This window comes from Aotus nancymaae, unplaced genomic scaffold (genome assembly GCF_030222135.1).
Source record: "Aotus nancymaae isolate 86718 unplaced genomic scaffold, 86718_ANA_hifiasm-v0.15.2.pri h1tg000019l, whole genome shotgun sequence".
Classification (NCBI taxonomy): Eukaryota; Metazoa; Chordata; class Mammalia; order Primates; family Aotidae; genus Aotus; species Aotus nancymaae.
This window is the reverse complement of record NW_026988431.1, coordinates 44581014-44600725: the sequence shown is the minus strand read 5'-3', so window position 1 is coordinate 44600725 and position 19712 is coordinate 44581014. Positions and strand designations below refer to the sequence as shown.

At 40.0% G+C, this 19712-nt stretch overlaps 1 protein-coding gene and 1 pseudogene across 5 annotated transcripts in view; both read right to left on the bottom strand.

The window, feature by feature from the left end:
• The window catches only part of MED12L (mediator complex subunit 12L), a 366898-nt gene that overhangs the window by 310563 nt on the left and 36623 nt on the right, over positions 1-19712 (bottom strand). For all 5 annotated transcript variants that reach the window (XM_064378799.1, XM_021669546.2, XM_064378797.1 and 2 more), the window contains exons 3-4: positions 14014-14205; positions 8765-8924 (exon numbers count right to left, since the gene is read on the bottom strand). In XM_064378799.1, coding sequence (XP_064234869.1) covers positions 8765-8924; positions 14014-14205 — 352 coding nt within the window. The remainder of the gene's footprint in view (positions 1-8764; positions 8925-14013; positions 14206-19712) is intronic.
• On the bottom strand, positions 16714-19593 carry LOC105706580 (guanine nucleotide-binding protein-like 3-like protein; annotated as a pseudogene).

Genomic DNA, 19712 nt, shown 5'->3' with positions numbered 1-19712 from the left:
TTATTCTTCCTTTTTTAGAAAGCACTGTAATTTATCACATGAGAGAAAGCCCTCATTTACAGAAGAATGCCAACATCTTGCCATTCCCAAAGATATAACTATTCCAGGCTCAGTTCATCAACAGATGTTAAAACTTTTAGATAAAAGATTACTGAGGAATGGAATAGCTGTAGGTACCAAAGTCTCACCTCCAACAGTCCCATTCCTTCTCTTGGAGAATGGTTTTTACAGATAGCCAGAGTTACCTCACTGGTTAAAACCTATTTTTCATGCCTAAGCAAAGTGTGAAATTAAGCTTATACAAGCACTTCTGTCCAATCTTCAGGATTACTTTCAGCATAAACAAGGCAGATAACACCTTTATGACAAATGAGATTGAAGGAACACTGTGAAAATGTGGAGGCAATCTTGACAAAACTAAAAGCTTGTCCCTGGAATCAAAAAAGTTAGTATGCGATGTCTTCACAGACCCAAACTGCAAGTAAGCTGGTAGGCTTAGATAAGAAACCAGACTGTCAATTATGAGTTTAGCACGACTTATTTTTGCAGTCCAAATGGCTCAGTGAATATGTCACAAATTAATTACCCACTGTGGAAGAAGGGTAGCTGTTTATTCTTTGTATTTTGGGAGTGATAAGGATAGTGGTTACAAGAGTATAGTCAACCAAGAAATGTCTCTCATCTGACTGAAATCCCCACAAAACCTCAAGTGGCACAGAGGAAATGACTAGGGGTAAATAGAGCAGTGCCCCAGGCAGTTTAACCACGAAGCATTTTAAGCTTCTTTGAATCTATCTGTTCCCCCAAAAAAGACCTCATACGCATGATATGTCTTGTCACTTTTCACCATATTGAATACCCAAAAATTCCTAGGCAGAATTAAGGCTGCTCATCTTGCAAGCAGTTTCTTATTTCCTTCTCTAGTTTCCATGGCACCCTGGACTTTGCTTTGCTCCTCCTGTTCCCCATAGCACCCATGAGAACAAGAGTTCTTACTCCTCAGATTCTGCTCAGAGCCACCAGTCCTGCAGCCTGCTTCCTGCCAGCATCTTTCCCCCTAGCGATGCTTGTTGCCTCCAGATGCCCAGACCCACAATACACACAGGCCACCAGCAGCTATCACCTCACAGCCAGGAGTGAGGAGCAAACACACTAGTGGCAGAGGCCTGGGCATTGCTCCAGCTCCATCTAAGCCAGCAAGTTACTTAACTTCTCTGAGAGTCAGATACCTCATACACAAAACAGCATAATAAAACCTACATTCCAAGGTTACAGATAATGCCTGCAAAGTTCTCAATACATTACACAGGATAATCAATACTGACTGGTAAGAATCCTATGCAATTAACAAACCTATGCAGTCCCCACAGAGTCACACATTCTAGTCAATTACTCCTATTACGACACAGATCTATTATCAATGGTCTACATTTACTGTGTGCCAGTCACTGTTCTAAACACTTTAAAGGTATTGACTCATTTCATTCTTAAAAAGTACTATCAGGCCAAGTGCAGTGGCTCACACCTGTAACCTCAGCACTTTGGGAGGCTAAGGAGGGCAGATCATCTGAGGTCAGGAGTTTGAGACCAGCCTAGCCAACATGGTAAAACCCCGTCTCTACAAAAATACAAAAACTAGGTGGGCATGATGGCAGGTGCCTGTAATCCCAGCTACTCAGGAGGCTGAGGCAGAAGAATCGCTTGAACCTGACAGGCGGAAGTTGCTGTGAACCGAGATCACGCCATTGCACTCCAGCCTGGAGCGACAGAGCAAGACTCTGTCTGGAAAAAAAAAATACTGTCAATTATCCCTATTTTTTACAGATAAGAAACTGAGGGAATGAGCTGTAACAATAATAGTAATAATAAACCCTTCCATGGCTTTTCATCATGCACCAGAGGGAACTCACATATCCCACTCTGACAAGCAAACCTTCACACAGCCTTTCATCACCTCCCCACCTGATAACCGATGCTCAAGCTGAAGTTAAATCCCAGAGGTGCAACAAGTTGAACAATTTGATAACCTATTTCTCTGGAGACACCATCCTTCCGCCTGCCCTCCCCTGAACAATAGCCCACTCTTCAGCTCTGTCCTCCTCGGAAATACCTCTTCTTGCAAAAGTATACATCTAAGTCACTTCCTCTGTGAATCTCCTTGGATGTCCCAAATTCCCTCAGTGGCTTATTCCTTGAAATTCCCTCTGTATCTTCTTCCTGTCCCTATGAACTTTTCCTCCTCTAATATTTGATTGTTTGGCTGCATGTCCCCACGCACACTGCAAATACCTAGAGGGCAGTAATTACATTTGCTCCACTCTTGTCCTCACTGGCCAGCAGTGTCCAGCACAGGCTCTGGGGCCAAGTTTAGAAACTTACACTGAGGGGCTCTGTGTACTACCTGCACATCACCATCCTCATCCACGAAATGAGAATAAAGTTTCTCTTTCACAGGCCATCTGAGTAATAAGTCATAAAATGAACAAAATACACATAGAACCTAGCAAACATTTACTAATGAAAGGGGGAACATTGGATCCTGCACACCACAAGAACCCTGGCAGCCAGCCAACAGACCTGGTGAGGACTGACCATTTTCAAACAAGCCAAACACACACACACACACACACACACACACACACACACACACACACACACACCAGCAAAGGGATGGGACATTCCCAAGGCTGAAAACCTTCTCCAAATAACCTAGACCATTTCCCAGCACACATTGGGAGCTGATTCAACCTAGAAATGCAGTGAGCACCGTATCCCTGCTTATCACAGTACCAGGGATTCCGTAAGTGCTCAAGAAATGCTAACTGTTAACAGTGATGGCAGTAACAGCAGAACATGCTGTAGTTATTATTAGTCGATTCAGCAACAATAAGACTCCTCACAGGGAAAATTCCTAAAAATAAATGTACAAAGTTCTGTTATTTACTACAAAGTCGTATTTCCTAATCTGCTCAAAGACTTTAATTATATAACTCAATGTGAGTTTTACTTTTTCAAGTATTAGCTAGCCTGTTTTAAATAATTTTCTCTGGCGAGTTCAAAATATTTAAGGCAGCTGAACATTCTTGTTCTCTTAACAATGAAATTTAATTCAATTCTAAAAATATCTGAAACCAAACATGCATTATTTCTGGTGTACTCTCCCTCAAGTGTCAGTATCACCTATTTCATGGTATTTTCTAAACATCATGTCGACCTAAACCTTTTTTTTCCCCAGGTCTCACAAGAACTAAGAATTACAAACTCTTCTTTCAGGCTTCCCTAATTCCCCTCTATTTAAAATCTCTGTTCTGATGTCCAGATTTGTCCAAGTCAAATATTTCATTACCCACTTTGAAGTTACACATGAGACCTCACTCATAAACCCAAGGCGCTTCTCACTCCTCTCACTTTTGTGTATACACTATACTGGGTATGTCTTTGCTGACTGCAAGCTCCCCAAGGCAGCAACCCATTTAATCTACATTTGAGATCTGTAACTCTCTGCATAATAACAGTGAGGATCTCTGTGTTGCTTCCTTGTTGCTGTGAGCCCACTTAACTTTGGGAAAAACTCCCTTCAATAAAATCAAACAGCAGTGTTTTATAGCTCTGTTCCAGTGCTCAAAGTAGGAACTGAAAATAAAACATATGTTTCTATTACAAAGGAATAAAAGTCATTTCTACTAAAAACACTTTACAAATCCTAAGAACAATCATCAAGACAACACAACGCCAGAAAAGGGTGACACTTGATAGTCAATCTTGCCCCAAACGTGCTGAATGATTCTTTTTGCTATCAACACCAGAACAGAGAATCTATTACTAGAAGTTAATCTTCTGAAGTGTATGTGATTTAATCCAATTCAACACATATATATGTGTGTACTCACTTGGCTGTATCCCTTGCTAGAGTGTGAAACTTGCTACATTATGGCTATGTCTACACAGCCAAATGCTTTCAAATATACTGTATAATTTGCTTTATGAAGTTGAAAAAGCTGCTAAAGACAAAGGAGAATGTCAGAGGTATCAGGTGTAACAAAGTGATAGTACAATAAGATTAGATATTTGAAAAACATGCTCTTTTCATATAGTATAAATAGACTCCTGACATTTTCAATTAAAATACATGTAAGAATATAGAGAGAAGAACTGTATATTTACAAAGGTAAATTACTAATTACAAACGGTAGAATAGTAACTTTGCAGGAGAAAAATCTGGTAGACACCACCTTACCAAAATGATCAAAGTTATCACCATCAGTATTGGGATATGATACACTAATACATTCACAGCATCACCTCCAGGATACTTCAAGCAAAGATGTGTAACCTAAATCTAACAATGAGAAACTGGAGAAAGGAAAATCAATGGACAGTCTACAAAATAACTGGTCTGTCTCCTTTAAAAATAACAAGGTCAAAAAAAAAGAATGGCTAAAGAACTGTTCTACATTAAAGACAACTAAAAAGACATGACAAAGGCAACATGGACTCTGGATTGAATCAACGTTGAAAAGACTGATGTCTGGAGAGGCTAAGGACTTTGCATTAGATCACCTAGTCTCTTAGTGGCAGCACTGATAAAAGTAAAGTCGAAAGCAAATCCTTCTGAGATTCTAGACCTAGGAACATAGGGGTGAACTCCTAAAATTTACACATTTTTCAAATATTTTTCTTTTTAGCCTTTGGCATGTCTTAGGTCAAAGCCTGGATATTCTAACATAAGAAATATTATAAGCACTTAATCTTCATGGTTTTAATATTCAGAATTTTAAATATACATTAATAATCACAAAAGCCCATGAACTGCAATATACTGTACATTAACTGGATCCAAAAACAGAATCGTGTGTTATTTGGCTTACAGAGGAAGAAAAAACACAGCTAGTGTGTAAACCTAGTAATCACCCATTATGGGTAAGCAAGTAATAAAAGCTTTAACTTTTTGGTGGGGAGAAAAATATCCCTCCAAAAGTCCAACCAGTCATATTGATAAGGAAATTAATGGTAAAACTAATGAATCCAACAAGTCCATACTGTTCTTAAGTAGGAACTACAGCTATACTTCCATCCATCTAGTAGGGGAAATCATGTGGTCCTGGTGATACATTCATATCTGGGATTTCCCAGAAATGATATAACCTTTCCAAATTATCAAGGGCTATCAAACTGTTTTTTGTTTGTTTGTTTGTTTGAGGGACAGGGTCTTGGTCTGTTGCCCAGGTTGAAGTGCAGTTGCTCAATCCCAGCTCACTGCAGCATCAACTTCCTGGGCTCAAGCTATCCTCTCACCTCAGCCTCCTGAGTAGCTGGGAATACAACTGTGCACCACCACACCTTACTAATTTTTTTGGTGGGAAGGGTTGGAGAGACAAAGTCTCACTATGTTGCCTAGACTGGTCTTAAACTCCTGGGCTCAAGCCAACTTCCTGCCCTGGCCTCCCAAAGTGCTAAGATTATAGACATGAGTCACCATGCCTGGTTTGACCTCTTATTTGTCCTAAAATTGTTTTAAGTTCCAGTTGTAAAAATCATTCTGCATTTCCTTTTTGCATTTTTGTAGCAGTCAAAATCAGATTAAACGGAACATCAAGAAAAACACTGATGAGAACACATTACCAAAAAAACATCTATGAAGAGCACATAAGAAACGGAGTAGTCTCTCCCCTGTAGCTGGTGATAATGAAAGTTTCAAGGATTATAAATTGGGATTTTTTTTTTTAAACACATACACACACAGATGCAGAAATAGGTAATCACATCACACACACACAAAACATAAATGTTTCAGGCCTAATTATTCATTTACTTATTTTAAAAATTACTGACCACCTTCTGTATGCCAAGTACTGTCTTCAGAGACTTAGCACTGAACAAATCTACCAAAGTTCTTCATGGCGCCTGTGTTGTACTTGGGGGTGGATGGAGACAGATGATCAAAAATTCATATAAAATGTAATATCAGGTGGTGTTAAGAACAATGAGGAAAAATAAAGCAGAATGAGAAGACGGTAACAGGGAGATATTTTGGCTGCAGTGGTCGAAGGCTTCTCTTAGGAAGCGCATCTGAGCAGATATCACAGTCAAGCAAGAGAGCAGACCCATGTACACCCACAGGTGGAGGAAGAGCCGCGCCCACTAGTCAGCAAGGCCCTGAGGTCGGAATACGCAGGCAGGCTGCTGGCGTCGCCGAGTTATACAATCTGAGTGGGACAAGGGGCCATGCAAGAATTCTGGGCATAAGGGTGGCATAATTTCTGCCCTAACAGTATCCTTCTGCCTACAAAGTGGAAAGCTGACATTAGAGAAAAAAAAAAAAAAAAAAGAAGATTGGCTAAAATCCTTGCAATAGACAGGCAAAGGGGGTGGTGGTTTGGCCAGAGTAGCAGCAGTAGACACAGAGGACCAAGTTTTCAGACTGTAGTTTTATTCTGAAAGTAAGGCTGACAGGATTATTGACGGAATGAATATAGGGTTTTGAGAGAAAGATAAATACCAGGATTGACAATTTGGCTCTTACCCTTACCCACCCAATAACTACATGTAACATTTACTAAGAAGTGTCAGGAAGGAAAAAGTTAAGGGATGGCAAGAAATCAAGACCTTGATTTAATATACATTATGTTCTAGATGCCAATTCAGACACTCAGATGTCATCAAAGTGAAGGCAGCTAGTAAGCAACTGGAAATCCAGGTCCAGTCCAATGGAGACTGGCTGGGCACAATGGCTCACCCTGTAATCCCAGCACTCTGGGTGGTGCAGGTGAGAGGATCGCTTGAGCCCAGGAATTCAAGACAAGCCTGGGCAACACAGTGAGACCCTATCTCTACAAAATATTAAAGAATGAGCCAGGCATGGTGACACATTCCTATAGTCCCAGCTACTTGAGAAGATGAGGCAAGAGGATCACTTGAGCCCAGAAGTTTGAGGAAGCAGTGAGTTATGATCACGCCACTGCACTCTAGCATGGGTGACAGAGATGCCCACCTCTAAAAATAATAAATAAGTTAATCCAGTAGGGATATATATACACACACACACACAACACACACAAATGTAGATACATGAAGAAATATGTGTGTGTGTGAAGGCTGAATGAATGAAACTTCAAAAAGGATAACACAGAGGAGAAGGGAGAAGAGAAACTTGAACATCATGTTGTATCTACTTCAGCACCATTTGAAAATTTTGTAATAAAAATGTATTACTCTAGTAATAAAAAGGGGTACTTCTATATTCCCTCAAATAAAATAAAATGCTGATGGGGAAAATAAACTCAGAAAAATATAAAGATAACAGAAGACTACTGTGAAAATAACACTCAGAAGCAATCACTGTTAACTTGTAGATTACCACCTTCCAGGATTTTTCCCTAGGCATTTCTTTTTTAAAACACAGTTCTGTTTTGCTTATTTGTTTTACCATGGGTAAGATGATGCCAAACTCAAAGATGGCAGCCACAGAATTCAGACCATGTTTTTGTTTTTAATTTTAAATGTTCATGCTTTTGAGTGAGCTCCACTCACCATGAGGACGCCCCACCACTCCCCACCACTTTATACCCCAACTCATTTATCAAGGGCACCACCTGGCATCTGAAGACGTCTGTACTATGTCTCTCCTCCTCAGAGATTTGTGATTGGACTCTTCCTTATAAAACCATAAGCTGTTTTCATTTCATGAAGAATATTTATAAACCTAATCTCTAAATGGTCACATTTATATATAATTCTTTACGTACATTTCTGGTTTAGCCTATCGCCTACAAAGCATGTTTTAGCACCATCTCAAGAAGTCACGGTCTAGAAACCAACAAAGGGAGGGCTCTGACTCAAAACAATGACCATGGCCAGCATAATTCTGGACACTGGAGACTTGGTGAGAATAAGACTGACATTCCTGCCCTTATGGGCCTTATATTTTAGTGCATGTGAGTTGGGGCACATAGTGACAGATAGAAATATTTTAAACATAATTTCAGATATTGAGATGTACATTGAATAAAATAATAACACGTAAGGACATAACCAGAAGTAGAGGGAGAGGAGAGAAAGAGAGGGAATGCAATTTAGGTAAGTGACCAGAGAAAGCCTCCTGCAGAAATGACATTTAAGCCAAAGCTTCAGTGAAGAGACAGAAGCATGCAAATATCCTAGAGAAGACCAACCAAGCACAACAAGCAAGAAACACAGAAGACCTGAAAAGTGAAAGAGCTCAGCTCAGCATATTAGGGGAACAGTAGGAAGGCAATGTGGCTGGAACATCACAGGAAGTGGGGGCAGATCAGAGATGACCTCACTGGCCACAGTAAACACTCTGAATCTGCCATAAGAAATTACTGTAAATTTATAAACAGAAACACAATATGATATCATTTAGGCTTGGAGATTAGTATGGTAGTTACGCAGAGAATAGAACATAAGGATCAAAAGTAACAGCAGAGAAAGCTGCTAAAAGGCTGCAACTCTATCCAGTCAAGAGATGTCAGTGGCTTGAACCAGTATTTCAATAGCCGTGGCGGTAAAAAGTGTTCAGATTCAGGATATATTTTGGCAATAAGATCAACAGCCCTTGCTAATGGAATCAGAATTCTGAAACTGAGTGAACAAGGAATAGCTGCCCTATCCATACCCAAGTAACTCAGTCTCACCACAGACCTTCTCAACACTCACCATGCTGGGCTGCATCCACAGGGTGCAGGCAACAATTATGTGCAAAATCAATAATGAAATGTAAGGTGTATTGTACTCTCTCACTTACCCAAATTCGGATCAGTAGACTGACGTTTCTTAATTTTAGCTTCAGATATAGTAGAATAATAGGCACAAGTCATCTTGATCAGCCACGTTGCTCGAACCATTGGCACAGAATATTTAGCTAAATATGCAAACACATCCTCTTTTTTACTAAGGATAGGAACCTAAAAAGAAATAACATAGTATATTTATAATAATCACATACTGTGTTCATCACTAGATAAACCTAAAGGGGAAGCAAAAGAAAGAGGCTGTAAGTTACCTGCTGGTTCTAAGAAAGTATATCCTTGATGGATTTTCAAATAGTGCTGCAGTTTTGTTTTTGTTTTTGTTTTTTTAAGAAATATTTAAGCCAATTTTAAGAAAACATAATCAAAACTAGGTTTACTGCAATATAAAAGTTTTATTAGTTGTGCTTTCTTACTTTAAAAATAAATTATTTTCAAATTCTCAGATGCTGAGAGCTACTCATCTTATTAACAGAGCAAGGAAAAATAATTTCATGACAGTCCTCCAAAGAATTTATCTCAAATTGGAAGGGACAGACCAAGTGAAAATTGTCCCTACTCTGTATTTTATCCAGGACCTTTTCTTTTTGTACAAAGCTTTCTGATTAACATTTCATAAGAGTAACAATTTCCAGGAAGCTTCTAAAAGTGACGTTAGTCCAAAATTTAAAAGAGAGGCTACAATGATGGATCAGTGAATCTGTCTAATAAACACTGAGCCAGAAATAGCTAGGTAATTAATTTACTGGTTGAAATTAGGCACTTGAGGCAGTTAATTATGTCTTCCAGACCACAAAGGTACTATTTAGCAAATTAGTATCCCAATGTACCAATGAATGGTTTGAAAGAGTTAATTCATTCTTCTAGTATCCCTCATAAATATCCTAAGAATAGCCCATTCATCTATATCATCTATTCAAGTTTATGAATATAAAGGAAGAAAAACAGTGAACAAAGACTATATTAGCCATGATGCAGCAGGATGAGAGCAATGAGACTGAGGGGCGAGGACTTGCCCCACGTCAGCCATGACCCCCTCTGTACTCCACTCCTGAATGAAGCCTGTTTGGCTAAGCTCATCATTCCCGGGATCCTTATTTACGAACTGTGTTAATAGTATCAACCCTGTCCAACTCACAGTGTAGTTATAAGGATAAAGCAAAACAATTACATGAATCAAAATTATAATGATTATTTGTTGTCAGTTCCAAGGATTTCTCCATGCCAACCAAAGTGCTTTCAGGCCATGAATGTGATCGTTTCTTAGAGGATCCTGAACATTGCTGCTATAAATACCAAGAGCCCTGGTCTCTCTTACTTGATTTTGTTGAAAATTAAGGCTTCAAACCAGCTAACTGATTCATATAGCATGGCATTTTTCTCTTAACTAAATTCTCATCATACAGTAGATATCTAGCACTGATATGTCACAAATTTGACTATTCATACGCTTGATACAAAGTGCGATCCTAAAGGCTGGGTGCAGTGGCTCATGCCTGTAATCCCAGCACTTTGGGAAGCCAGGTTGGGTGGATCACGAGGTCAGCAGTTCGAGACCAAACTGACCAACACAGTGAAACTGTGTCTCTACTAAAAATACAATAATTAGCTGGGCATGGTGGCACGTGCCTGTAATCCCAGCGACTCAGGAGGCTGAGGCAGGAGTATTGTTTGAACCTGGGAGGCGGAGGTTGCAGTGAGCCGAGATAGCTCCACTGTACTCTAGCCTGGGTGACAGAGTAAAGACTCCGTCTCAAAAAAAGAAAAAAAGTGCGATGCTAGAATAATTCTTTTTAAGAGATAATTCTTTTGGTTTGTGGCCCTTAAAAACAAGCTAACTATTTCACTTGTTCTTGCCAAAGAAACATGAAGCTTTTCAATGCTGAAAGAAAAGCTGCCTGGGTTGCACACTAAGATGCAGTATATTTGGGTCCTGCACAGTGGCTCATATACCAGCACTTTGGGAGGCAGAAGCAGGTGGATCGCTTGAGCCTAGGAGTTTGAGACCAGCCTGGGAAGCATGGCAAAACCTTATGTCTACTAAAAATATAAAAATCAGCAAGATGTGCTGACTGAGGAGGGAGAATCACTCGAGCCTGGGAGGTGGAGGTTGCAGTGAGCCAAGATCACACCGCTGCACTCCACTCTGGGCAAGAGAGAGAGAACAGGTCTCAAAAAAACAAAAGGGGGCAGTGTATCCATATACATATTTCATGGGCAACTGAAAAGACTTTAGATCATGTACAGTTCCTGCCTTGGGTGCTGACTTCAGAACACAGACCCCATGACAGAGGCAATTGCACTGCACCCAATACAACTAAAAGGGAGATAAAAGTCACATAGGCCAAAGCTAGAAGGCTTCCTCTCTGCAGACAAGATACTAAATTGTATCTCTTACAGACAAAAAAAAGATACAATTTGACAGGAACATTTTCTCAAAATTAGGCTTACAAGGCACATCTCTCATGGAGCACAAGGCTCTCGGTTTACTGGCTATCATTTAAGTCAGGGACGAGAAAAGCACAGAGTTCAATATTCAGTTCAAGACCTAAGCTGCTGCTTTTCACTAGAATGTACAGTGTGGTGTCAGTGAGTTAAATTCTCATTGTCAAGGTGAGGTTGTCTCTCATGCAGACATGCCAAAAGGTTATATAGGTCAAGGCCTGAAACATAAGCAAGTACAAGTTAGCATCTCCAAAAGAGTCACTACTAGTAGAATCTTTCATAGATGCCTAAAAGATTTCCTTTGAACTACAATTAGCAGGGGAAAAAAATAAAACATGTGAACTTGCGAAATGTTTAGATGAGACAGAAAACCAAACTCAGCACAGATCTTACTTTAGCAACACAATGCAAACCTTTAGCTCACTGTCCATACTGGCAGAAGCCTATGAGAACTGGTTTACACAAATCAAGGCTTTGGAATTCAGAATAACATATGAAAAAGAAGTTACTCAATTAAGAAAGCATACTCACCAGACACATATTAATAATTTTGTCAAATCTACAGTTGGGCCAACTCAGAATGAAAAATATGTTTATACTGACTAAAGTATTGACTTCCTCACCTTCTTGTATTACATGTTTTTCAGTAAAGAATCCTTCTAATTTTAAATGATAGCTAAAACTTGGAAATCACAGGGCAGCTGTCTGGCTCTAAATCAAGCTACAGGTGCATCTAAGTACAGAAAGAAAATTAAGACACCTAGCATATGCTGGCTTTCAATCCACAGAAGCATGTCCTATCACCTTTCTCCTTCAATGTACATTATCACTGCATCCTGTTTGCTAAGCAAGGGTAAAGGCAAAAGAAAATTCCATAGACCATAGTAATCAAAGTCACCCGAAAGGAACAGGTGAGAGTTAATGAACTGAACTGCTCAAGACCTAGAAGAATATCCCTAGATGCCAGAAGTCTCCTTTTCCAAATAAATCTACAATTGTGATCGAGTTTAAAGGTCCTTTACAAGCCTCTCTGTGGATAAAGCCTTGGTGTGCTGTGAAGCTTTATAGTAACAGAAAACCAGGTCTTGAAACATGATCCATACAGGAAACCATTATGAACTCAAGATAAGATTACAAAGATGACTCAGGATCTTAGCAGGTAAACCCAGATTTTCTGCCTAAAGCCATCGCACAGATGAATACCAAAAATTAAAGAAGTACTTGAACTCTCTAATATGAAGAACATGCAGAGAATGCATTGCTTACCCAATTCTAAAAGCGATTTCACCATCTCAAAAAGATAATATGCTGAAGAGGGAAGGGGAAGGATTCCTGAATGCCCAAGAAATGACTACTTCAAGATATATTTAATCATTTGATAAAGAAAACATCTTCAAGTTTGCAAAGAATTAACATCAGGGCTTACCTGATGAAAACCTGACTTGGCCAGAGGCAGCTTCTAATAAAGAAAGAAGAACAAAGGCTAATACACTGCACCATGATCCATCTTCTTCCTGAAAGATGAGAAACCACTACTCCCTTAGGGCAAGGGCATCAACTCCTCAGGGGTAGCAAATCCAAAATATGCACTTTAAAAACTTATGAAAAAAGAAAACCTAAATGGAAAGCTATCAGGCTGGCAACAGGGAAACTATGAACTGTTAGTCAAAAGCCATCACATATTGAAGTATGTCCTATGACTTATATGGCCTTCAGATACATTGGCCACAGTGGGACCACAAAGTAAATGTTCACCACTGGAAAAGGAGTCACACGTGGTTTAGCCTGGGTTGAGACAGTGGCACTAACTGAATGGTAAGAGGTGGTTATGCTGACTATTACACTCTTCCAAGATTTCAGTTGCCTTTCACCACTGAAATCTTTGCAAAGCAATACAGCATTATGACATTAAGGCAAAATAAAGCCAAAGGAAGCTACAGACACTATTTTCAAAGAGTCGCTTTAGAAAACAGGCAAAAATACAAAAGAGCTCCCCGATAAACTGGGCCTATACCAAGCTGGTAATGAAAACTTAATACTAGGAACAGAAGACAGGCACTCCTTAACAGTAAAGGTCTTTAAGAGAGCTAAGAAAAGACCCCTGGGATTATTTCAAAGTTGTGAAAGAAATGAGAGATCAAGACTATGAGCAAAGTTTCATAAATTTCAAGAGATACATTATTTCGGCCACAAGACTGTTCAATCTGTGTATTATTTCCCACTTGAGGAAAATGACCAAAAGCAAAGATTTTAAAAGAACCTCCCACATCCCCTCCCCTATAAAAAAAGCTAGAAGCTATGAATAAACCTGCCCATTTTGTTCTAAAAATTTTTCAAAGAACAAGCACACAGAATCACAATCTTTCTCTCTCTTGGTAGGAAGGAGACAGCTTGAAGCATTTGGATGGGTGCTTTTAAAGACAAGAAAATAACCTCAAAGCAAGAATCTCTAACAAATCTTGGACATCTTGGCCTAAGAAAACTGGAAATGTAATTTTTTTTTTAATGAAGTCTTATTGCCTGTTCTTGATTTTAAAATCTTGTCTACCTAAAATCCACATAAAACAGCTTGGTATGCGGAATGTTTAGGGGTTTACAGATGTCCTAGGCATCACATACAATAAAAATAAAGAGGAAAACAGCATGGCGTAGCATCCACCTGGTACTGCAAACCCACCATTAGGCTTGCAGTCTCAGAAATAATTGGGAAGAAGAAATATATACTTGAATATAAATATATATAATCACAAACAGCTGATTTTAAGACCATAACTAAAACAATGTAAGAAATATTTTATACCTTTTTTGCCAAAACAGAAAGTGGTTTATTTCCTGCTAAGTCAGAAAACCAACTATGAATTGCACTCTGGGATCGAGGAGTAACCAGCCAATAATTGTCTTTAGCATTAACTTGTGGTTTCTTCTTTCCCGTGTCCTGGAAAGTGTTAAGCTTCAGTTTCTCAGCTAATATGCTGCTAAAATAAGCTCCAATCTGTGGAAAGAAGAGAAAAAAAAGAAAAAGTTAAGACAATAAGCAAGTAGCTCAGTACTGTACATTAGTATTTTATCTTTATTGTTTCAACTGAAAATCTTCATACAGCTCATCAGAAAATAAATTGGGAATTTAAGTCCTTGAAGCCAAGAGATGTGATTTTGTTACACTAACTATGACACACAGCACTTTTATACCACTATTCACAAGTAGTTCAGCAGAGGGGGGCAAGGAGAGCCTTTGGAAATCTCTAAGATGAAATTAATTACATCCTGAATAAATTTCAGTAGAACAGGTTCTGCTTTAATCCTTCAGCTGCACTTTCTCCTTTCTAATACTACATACCCATCAGGAGAGAATGCTTTCCCTGAGAGAAGAAAGCCTAGTAATCACTCAGTAATCATTCTTTTTCTTGTTTCATCTTAATAGCACATATTTTTGGAAAGGAAACTCGATATTTACACTCAATGCTTTTAAAAAAAGAGTCTAGAGAAATTTATTTAAATGGCAAATTACAAAAGGTTCAATTAAATTTGGTATTCAACATTTTTGATTAGGCTGCCAATTTCACAACTACAAGTATTTCAAGAGAAAGCTAGTATTACCTGCTCTGAATGAAAGCGGCAGAGAAAGCTACTATGAATTACTGTACCATTTTCATATTAACCAAATTAAAAGATGGACAAGGAAAAAAGAAAGGAACAGGAAATAAGTGACAAGAAGGCAGAAAACAAAGTAATCTCTAAAAATTTAGTGAATCTCACTAGGTGTGGTGGCTCATGCCTGATCCCTGTAATCACAGCACTTTGGGAAGCCAAGGCAGGCAGATCACTTGAGGTCAAGAGTTTGAAACCGGCCTGGCCAACATGGCAAAACCCCATCTCTACAAAAAAAAAAAAAAAAAAAAAAAAAAAACACAAAGCAACAACAACAACAAAAAAATTAGCCCGGCATGGTAGCACACGCCCCTAATCCCAGCTACTTGGGAGGCTAAGGTATGAAAATTGCTTAAACCCAGAAGGCAGAGGTTGCAGTGAGCTGAGATCACACCACTGCACTACAGCCTGGGTGACAGAGCAAGACTCCAACTCAAAAAAAATAAAATAAAATAAACAAACAAAAAATTCAGTGAATCTATAAAAAAATTTGTTGGAATTTTTTCAAGAATCCTATCAAAGCATCACATTTCAGACTCTAGGAGTTCTTTAATAAGATGATGCAGTTAATTTCTGATAAATACCCCCAATGAAGTTAGCAAACAGTGGCAACCATGACTAAAATAAAATACTTACCCTGTTGAAGCAAAATATGAATCACTGCCTTAATAAGTCAAGAAATAATTAATTATCTATAGGTTGAAACACAGTTGTAAGTCATTAGCCAAGTTCACCTAGAGGGTGAAAAGCCTGACATTCTTTGATCTTTGTGAATGATGTAATGATAAGAAGTCTGTTTTTAGTGTGTAAATGTAATACAATAATAAAAATTAAAATAAGTAGAAAAGAAGTCTTTTTTTTATACAAACAACTTCACTACAGTTTTTGTGATTTTTTTCTTATAGCAAACATTTGAAGGACATCCAAACAGTGAATAAATTAAGGGCAAAAATGTAGCAAAACCAGCTGTTTGGAAACAAGCAGCCAGTAGCAGCCAACTGTTTAATTTTAAATTTCTCAATTGATATTTGGTCTTTGCACTAAGAGCACAAAACACCTATAGCTGTAGATTGCTTTACATTTAAAAGGTCTCTTATTTGCAATTACATATAAGTATTTAATAATGAACAAAGGTATAAAAATGAAAAAAGAAGTATGAGCAATCAATTTTATAATTATATTCTCCTATATACTTAATGATAGCAGTGGAACCCAGTGACTGCATGTATATATATTAATTCCTGCTAACAAGCCTTTGTAAACACATGCATACTGTAAACAAAGTCAAAATTCCCAAGAAAGCAAAAGACTGGAAAATACACATTAGGGCTCCAAAAAAAGGTAAAAACATGATTATAACATTTAATTTTATTGTAATAGCAATATATTTATATTATTCAGAAATCAATCCAAAAATTCAACAAAAAGAGCCTCATTCCCAAGTCCCAAAGCCTACCTCCAAGTAAACAATTTGATTTTATTTTTCTGCTGAGATTTCTTTTCTCTTATAAAACAGAGTAGGGGTTAAATAGAGGGTATTGGATTTGGCAGCTGCAGCCCCTTGGGTCTCTTTTTTTTTTTTGAGAGGGACTTTCATTCTTATTGCCCAGGCTGGAGTACAATGGCACCATCTTGGCTCACTGCAACCTCCACCTCCCGGGTTCAAGCAATTCTCCTGCCTCAGCCTCCCTAGTAGCTAGGATTACAGATGCCCGCCACTACTCCATTTTTTTGTAGAGACGGAGTTTCACCATGTTGGCCAGGCTGGTCTCAACCTGACCTTAGGTGATCCGCCTGCCTCAGCCTCCCAAAGTACTGGGATTACAGGTGTGAGCCACTATGCCTAGCCGGGACTCTTTTTACCAGAAGAGAGTGAGAAGACACATAGTGGGGGAAGTGTTCTTTTAATATGTAGGTGCTTCAGGGAGAACCAAACTATTCCACTGGTATTCCCCCCGCCATACCACTGGAACTGGTGCTTGGAGCCGAAGGGAAGTGAGATCAGTAGATTAGTCACCAACACCATCATAAGCACTGCCAGAGAGGTCGAAAGCAGACATCATGGAATCAGACAGCTTGCTGGCGATTCTGTCTGCACGTTTCTGCATCATCTTATTCTTCAGGGCGGATGCCAGAGCCTGACCCTGCTGCAGGAGATTAGTCTCCATGATCCTCTGCAGCACTGGGCAGCAGTCCACTGAGCAGACATCCACCATATTGTTGTTCTTAGGGTAGTGGTTCACATTGCGTTTAGCCCACCTCATCTGAGGATGGTTCAGATTGGTGCAATACGCAGTGAGATCTCCAATCTTATACACAGCAGTTTTACTTTCAATGGCATCTGCTATTACCATCATTGAAGAATGGAGCAACTTGATCTCCATTTCAAGTGGGTCCATACCCACTTGAAATGGGTATGGACCAACAGCTCATCAGATTCTCCAGTGGCCAAGCATTCCATGGTGTCTTTATTGGCCTACTCAGTATCCTCGATGTCAAAGACCTCAGTCACTTCCTTAACGATCTCAGCACTGAGATGGGCGGGCAGACTGTGAGTAGGTGATGGTGGTATATAGAAGCTGATCTTCCCACTGACCCAGTCAGCTAGAACAGCTTTGGCCGCCTGTTCCTGACTGTATAAGCCTCCCTTCTTCTTCCCCAAATGGTGGGCCACTACCATGCGAAAGTGCTCAGTGGTCTGGAACCCAGAAACACCGTAGTTGTTGGAAATCTCCTCCAGGTTGCAGCGCCGCAGGATGGTTTCCACCGGGGTCACAGGGTCTGCCAGCCTTTTTTTTTTTTTTTTAAAGGAAAAAAAAAAGAATGAAGGAGAGGAAGAAAAAGGAAGAGAAAGAGGGAGAGAGAACGGGAGTACTGCTTTACTGCCCAGGATAGAATGCAGTCTAAAAATGAGAATTGAAAACCTCTTTTATGCCAGTAATTGTGCTTAACAATGGAGACAGGAAGGAATAAGGGAAGAAAATAACAAACAAGCAGCCAACCAATATTTCATTTAAACCTATGAAATGCTATGCAATTACTGAGGAGTGATTCACTTCCAATTATGTAGTCACTTTTGGAATAGGTGTGATATGGTACTGATAAGAATGTATGTTTTGTGTATTGAAGTGGAGAGTTCTATAAATGTTTATTAAGTTTACTTGTTCCGGGTCTGAGTTCAAGTCCTGGATATCCTTGTTAATTTTCTGTCTCGTTGATCTGTCTAATATTGACAATGTGATGTTACAGTCTCCCACTATTATTGTGTGGGAGTCTAAGTCTCTTTATAAGTCATTAAGAACTTGTCTTATGTATCTGGGTACTCCTGTATTGGGTGCATATATATTTAGGATCATTAGCTCTTCTTGTTGCATTGATCCTTTTACCATTATGTAATGTCCTTCTTTGCCTCTTTTGATCTGCCAGCTTCTGCACATGAACGCAGTTATGCAGGATGGTGCCCACCTCTGAGTTGGGCCCTGGAACAATGCCTGGAGCATCCAGCAGCCAGATTAACTTGTCCAGTTGGACCTCCTGCATGAATTTGGTAATCCCAGAAACGGCTCCCACGCTGCATGCATGGCTGTGCTTCAGGCTATAGATCAGGCTGCTCTTCTCAACATTGGGAAGACCCACACCACCACACCAATGTGCGTGCGCACTTCACCAAGGCGGCAATAGTTCCCCAGAACCCTCATGAGGTTTTCAGCTCCAAAGCTGGCTTTGCTTTTCAGCAGTGACTCAGAGGCCTGATCTACTGGTACACTGCAACGATTCAGGTTTTTGACCTGATGCTGGGTACTGGCCTTGAAAGCCATGGTTAGCAACTCATTCTGAAGGTAATCCAGCCATTTCTCCACAACCTCCTTGGGGACCAGGTAGATCTTGTTCAAGACCAGGACCAGCTTCTTGTTGCCTTGTGCTCGCAAGACAGCCTCCTCTATTTGGAAGCAGCAGCAGCCTAATGGGTCTCTGGCATCCAGGACTTGCAGAATCACATCCGAGTATTCCACCACCTTACAGACCTCCTTGTAATAAGCCTTTCTCTAGCCTCGTATGTATTTAATTCCTGCAAAACTTCCTCCTTATGCTCAAACTCCTCCTAGCATCTCAGGACATCTTCACAGTAGCTCTCGATGGTCTTGCGTTTTTGTCTTTCTTGCTCCCAGGCAACTTGCTGCACCTCCTCAACCTTTTTTTTTTTTTTTTTTTTTTTACTGTGGTTCCCACTGTTAGATCTGACATACAGAGAACCAACCCTCTTCTTTAATTCAGCCTCTCAACTGGCATGATCATTGGAGTGAACTAAAGGAAGTGCACTGGGCACTTTGGAGGTTGCTTTCTTCCCCATTTTGCTTTGCAGGCTTCTTGTGGCCCTTTATTTTTGTGTCTAAGTTTCATCATGATGACCAGCTTGAAAGCAGATAGGTTCAAATCTGCTTGCTCTCTTCCTATACTTCCAGCAGGGATGTGAGAAGAGACACCAACACGGACAACTCTTGGTCGAGCAAATAAATGCTCTCGCGCAGCTAGGCTCAGACTTCTGGATCCCAGGCCTGTGGCGCCCGGCTCCGCCCACTGTGCGTTCTCCACTGGGGGCAGGCTTCCATCCCTTCCTCGCTACCACTCTGGCCCCACGTCCTGGCTGCCATGAGGGTAGGAAATAGCGGAGGAGGTAGAGGAAAGACAGCAGCGAAGTGACAGGGAAGAAGCAGCAGGTCGACTGGGCCATATACCCTTCTCGCAAGCCAAAATTTTGTCTGTGGGCATCTGTCTGGGGTTAAATATGCGTACTCCCAAACCTCAGTAAGCAGGCAGTCACCATGCCCGAATCAGACAAGGGTGGGGGAT